The sequence below is a fragment of the Bison bison genome, unplaced genomic scaffold (assembly GCF_000754665.1).
Source record: "Bison bison bison isolate TAMUID 2011002044 unplaced genomic scaffold, Bison_UMD1.0 scf7180017864374, whole genome shotgun sequence".
NCBI classification, from domain to species: Eukaryota; Metazoa; Chordata; class Mammalia; order Artiodactyla; family Bovidae; genus Bison; species Bison bison.
In genome coordinates, this window is record NW_011494946.1 from 6032082 (window position 1) to 6038081 (window position 6000).

The 6000-nt window shown below is 39.4% G+C and overlaps 1 protein-coding gene across 1 annotated transcript in view; it reads left to right on the top strand.

Annotated features, from left to right (window-relative positions):
• COL6A6 (collagen, type VI, alpha 6) overlaps positions 1-6000 on the top strand; it is a 174649-nt gene that overhangs the window by 160824 nt on the left and 7825 nt on the right. Inside the window, exon 37 of the mRNA XM_010856743.1 lies at positions 2573-2669. Within this exon, the coding sequence (XP_010855045.1) occupies positions 2573-2669 (97 nt within the window). The remainder of the gene's footprint in view (positions 1-2572; positions 2670-6000) is intronic.

Below are 6000 nucleotides of genomic sequence, written 5' to 3' on the forward strand. Positions count from 1 at the left end.
CATCTCATCCTCTGTCGTCCCCTTCTCCTCTTGCCCCCAATCCCTCCCAGCATCAGAGTCTTTTCCAATGAGTCAACACTTCGCATGAGGTGGCCAAAGTACTGGAGTTTCCGCTTTAGCATCATTCCTTCCAAAGAAATCCCAGGGCTGATCTCCTTCAGAATGGACTGGTTGGATCTCCTTGCAGTCCAAGGGACTCTCAAGAGTCTTCTCCAACACCACAGTTCAAAAGCATCAATTCTTCGGTGCTCAGCCTTCTTCACAGTCCAACTCTCACATCCATACATGACCACAGGAAAAACCATAGCCTTGACTAGACGAACCTTTTGCTTGTGGCTTGCAATGTTCCAGACCCTGAATTACAAGTGTCTGCTGATCCCAAATAAACCCATTTTCATGGAAAAGCAGAACAGAAAACACCTTGAAAGACTGAGAAATTTGTCAAGAAACACTCCTTATAAGGCAAAAAGTTGAAAGGAGGTTAAGATGGAATTTACTTCCCTGGCCCCACAAAATTCTTAGTGGTGTTTCATGGTAACGAGTCAAACTATATGATTAGATAAATCACCACCCAGGGAAAGGGGAGGAGATGCTTTAAGAAGAATTACTTGGGGTGGGTGAGAAATATATAAAGTGCTTGTGAAAAACTATAGTCATGACACCACTTTTCTAAAAAGTATCTAGAAATCTCCAACATTTATTTTTTTGTGTGTGTAATAAAGTTTTATTAAAGTATAAAGGAGATAGAGAAAGCTTCTGACATAGGCATCAGAAGGGGGCAGAAAGAGTACTCCCCTGCTAGTCTTCAGCTGGATGTTATACAGTCACTGCTGCTACTGCTGCTAAGTCGCTTCAGTCGTGTCCGATTCTGTGCGACCCCATAGATGGCAGCCCACCAGGCTCCTCCATCCCTGGGATTCTCCAGGCAAGAACACTGGAGTGGGTTGCCATTTCCTTCTCCTATAAATCTCTAACATTTAAACTATAGCTTTCAAAGTACAAAAAGTTGAAAAGATTTTGACATTCAGTTTAGCTGCTCAGTCATGTCTGACTCTTAGTGACCCCGTGGACTGTAGCAGGCCAGGCCTCCCTGTCCATCATCAACTCCCGGAGCTTGCTCAAACTCATGTCCATTGATTTGGTGATGCCATCTGACCATCTCATCCTCTACTGTCTCCTTCTCCTCCTGCCTTCAATTCTGCCGTTATCAGGGTCGTTTCCAAAGAGTCAGTTCTTCGCGTTAGATGGCCAAAGTATGACTTTGACATAATCATATTCAATCCCACATCCTCCATTCAGAGCAGGCCCCCAGACCCACATGCACCTCTTCAATATTAATACATATGTAGGGGCTTCTCAGGTGGCTCAGGGGTAGAGAATCCACCTGCCAATGCAGGAGATGCAGGATATGTGGGTTCAATCCCTGGGTTGAGAAGATCACCCAGAGGCAGAAATGGCAACCAACTCCAGTATGCTTGCCTGAAAACTCCCATGGACAGAGGACAGGCTCCAGTCCACGGGGTCACAAAGAGTCAGACACGACTGAGCAAATAGGCACACGGCACATTAGGTACCTACTTTGAGCCACTGACTGTTGAGGGACGGGGTATCAAGAAGGGACCAAAATAGATCTGGTCCCAACCCTCCCAGGCATGCCCATCCAGCTCCCTAAGTAACTCCTGTTTATCCCGCTACTGTGACAGAATTGGCTACCAGACACAATCCACAGAATAAACATATTTTCTAAGCAAAACTACTACTGACAAAAACTATTGCTGATACTTAGAGTGAAGACAGATAACGAAAAATCAGATGTGCATAAAGGAAACACCCCAGTCTGGGCCGTTCAGTCTAGAAGCACACAGCTCAGTCTGCAACAGCAGCTCAGGAGATGGTGCTGGGTCACAGTCCAGGACCAACTTGTAACTACGGGGACCCAGGATCACCAGGAAGAGGTTTAATCATGTTTAACATACAATTAAATTAAAGGCTTCAAGGAAATAAATAGTGCAATTTTAAAGTTTCTCATCAAAAAAAGGCTTTTTAATGTTTTAAATGGTATTGGAATAAGCATGCTTTAGTATTATGAAAAAATAATATATTTCAGATGAAATGAATCATAATGAATTAAACCCAAAATGGACCACAGTTACTGTTGCTGTTAATGATGCAGAGAACATAAAAGGAATATCCTTTTCCCTTTGCAATTTGGCATTTCAAAGGAGCAAATAAAAAATAACTATTCTGATTAGTTCAGGTCAGTTAGAGGCCAGACTTTTAGGATGGGCTCATGATTTCTCCTCTAATGTTCAACGGACTTTGGGAGCTAAGAGCATCTTACTGAAAAGTAAGTTGAATTCTCTACTTATACATTTGGCCGTCGTGACTTTTCTCAGCCTAGTTTAGAGACTCCATGAGAAATCTGTTTTCATCTCACGTGGCCACCCTAGTTGGTGTCTTTCTTTCATGGGTGTTGAGTACAGTGATGTGATGCTTTGCACGCAAAGCAGATTGCGGTCATGTTCATTGCTCTGAATAAGAGTCTCCTCACAGATTTTCTTTTTCTTCCTAGGTGCAATCAACAAATATCCACCAATAAATATCAAAGCAAAGTGCAACAGACTCAGCTCTATGGAGCCGCAGCAGCACCCACTCCAGTTTGTGCGAAGGTATAAACCTGCTTGGTATTTACTCAAACAATGAATGTGCCACCCTCTTCCCCTCCTTCTTTTCTCCCTCTTCCTCTATGCTATTTGGACAAAATATATCACTATGTGATAATAAGACATAAGTTGAGGGAACAAGAGATAATAAAAAACGCCAGGTTGATCTGAAAACAGAGTTTTTTAAAATAGAAAATCTAATTGTTGAACTAAAACAACCAAAGGGACCCCCCAGTGGCAATGAGCACACCAAATAACCAGATCTTGGTTTCTACGTATCATTTCCATTGAAAGGAATCAGGGTTTCTTCCAGAAACAACTAATCCTAGGCTGTAACAGGGAAAGTACAAGGTGAGCCTGGAATATTCATTATGCCAGAAAGCAAGAAAGTAGCAAAATAATAATAATAATAACAGTCATGTCACAAGTCTTGAAAGGGTTTACCACTGGCAGGATTTTGGACTATTTGAACATCAGAAAGAATAATGATGGTCATGGATTACAGCACTGAATTTTAAAAATCCACAGCTCTATGTAGAGACCCAAAAAGAGAGGAGGGGAGGAAATGTTATTTTCTTATACAAGTATGCTAGCTAATAAATGAAGAAGTGGTAGAATGAGAAAACCAGGAGCTTGTAATCCCTGCTGTAATAACTGAGTCAGGCAAGAATCAAGGAATGCTAAACCCAGCCCCAGAGAAGCCTTCCCACACTTACTAATTACAAACAAGGGATGGTAGCCTTTCCTGCTGAGGTCTGGCCACACCTACTGTGACCAGGATCTGATACTATGTATCTCCTGAGGGGAGGCAGGGGAGACACAGTATCAAATGTGGGATTCTGGAGGGAGAGCTTTGACCCAACTCAAATAATGAGGAAACCACCGGACAATTCCAGAATGTGGACGGTCCTTCAAAACAGCAGGCCTGTCTTCTTTCTAGGTGTCAACGTCACGAACAGCAGAGGCTGTGGGGTAATGTCCTAGGATGGGAGAGACCACAGACAAAATGGCCCGGTGGGGTGGTTGCATCCTAGAGCAGGAAAAAAAAAAAGCCTCTATTAATGACATTTGGAGAAATGGCAACCCATTCCAGTATTCTTGCCTGGAAAATCCCACGGACGGAGGAGCCTGGTGGGCTACAGTCCATGGGGTTGCAGAGTGAGACACGACTAAGTGATTATAACACTTTCATAAAGTAATACTGAAATATACAAAGTGAAAATTGAAAAAGGAGTAGTTGCTATTAAAATATCATCAGAGCTGGAGATTTTAGTACATCAGTTTGAATAGTTGGGTCAAGCAGACAAAAATTAAAGTAATTTAATCATAAGTAACAAGCTTGAATAGACTCATATAGAATTCTGCACAGAAAAATGAGACATTCTTCTGAACTTCTTAAATGGAATGTTAATGACTCTCCATCAGGGTACAGAGTGTACAGATGTCTATTGTGCAGTTTTATTTATAAAGCAACTATCAACAAATCTCTAAGAACTGGCTTCATACAGTCCAAATTGATCACAATCAAGTTAGAAATTCATACATGCAATATTTTCACAGTCCATATGCTTTTAAATCAAAATCACATTTCTAAATAACTAATGAAAAAATTCATAATAAAACTTAGAAATATTGTTAGAACTACATAATAATCAAAATACTACATGCCAAAATTTGTGGGATGCTTGCTTCAGAATTCATATTTCAGCAAAGTTCATTGTTCCAATTCTCGTGTTAGGGGAATGTCTTTACAAACAATGTTATATTAGTTTCGGGTATACAACACAGTGACTCAACATTTGTGTACATTACTAGATGATCACCATGACAAGTCTAGCTATTCTCCATCACCACTTAAAATTATAACCATATTATTGACTATATCCCATATTCGGTATATTGCATCCCCATGACTTCTTTATTCTGTAACTAGAGGAGTTTGTGCCTCTGAACCCTCCTCACCTGTTTTGCCCATCCTCCCACACGCCCTCCTGTCTAGTAACCACCACTTCATGTTGATGAATCTGTCTCTGGGTTTTTTGTTCATTTGCTTTGCTTTTTAGATTCCACATGTAAGTGAAATCATATGGCCTTTGCCTTTCTCTGTCTGACATATTACACTTAGCATAATACTCTCTAGGTCCACCCATGTACAAATGGCAAAATTTCTCTCTTTTCATGGCTGAGTAATATAACATTGTGTATAAATTCCATATCTTTATCCATTCATCTATAGATGGACACTTAGGTTGCTTCCATATCTTGGGTATCGTAAATAGTGGTGCAGTGAACATACATACATCTTTTCAAATTAGTGTTTTCATCTTCTTCAGGAAAATACCCAAAAGTACAATTGCTGGATCATGTGACAGTTCTATGTTTAATTTTTTGAGGAATCTCCATACACTTTTCCATGGTATGTTAGGGAATCTTTTAAACTCTAAAAGCTAATGAGCTAGACATTGCTCTTAAGATGTAATAGAAAATATATACAAAAAAAATTAAATAACAAGATTCTACCATATAGCACAGAGAACTATATTCAGTGAAAGTTGCTCAGTCGTGTCTGACTCTTTGCGACCCCATGGACTATACAGTCCATGGAATTCTCCAGGCCAGAATACTCGAGGGGGTAGCCTTTCCCTTCTCTAGGGGATCTTCCCAACCCAGGAACTGAACCCAGGTCTCCCGCACTGCAGGTGGATTCTTTACCAGTGAGCCACAGGGAAGCCCATTTAATACCCTATGATATTCATAATGGAAAGGAATATTATTTAAATATTATATTGAATATTTAAAAAAGAATGTGTATATATATATGTGTGTGTGTGTAACTAAATCACTTTGCTCTATGCCAGAAATTAACACAACATTGTAAATCAACTATATTTCAATTAAAAACTTTAAAAATACTTCAGTAAAAAAAATACTTCAATACAAAAACAGAAACTAACACAACATTGTAAATTAACTATACTTCAATTTTTTTAAAGATGTAAAAATGTAATTAAAAATAATTTAAAAAAATTTTAAAGTGTTATAGGACAAAAACAGAAATACTCAAAGAATGGAATGAGATTAGAACATACTTATTAAAAAATCTTAATTTAAAAAATTGCCAGCAACAAAGGCAAAAGTTAGTTATTTTAAAACAATAATATACACATAGATCATATCCTTTGCATGTACAAATATTACTTATTTTTTAAATTAGAAATAATTGAAATCAAGCAGTTAGGAGAGTGTCTCTTTTCAGTGTGAATCACACTGTACTAACACACACGTTCCCCACGTACAGCTGAAGTCAGAGTGACCAGTCTGAGGCTGAGGCAGACGC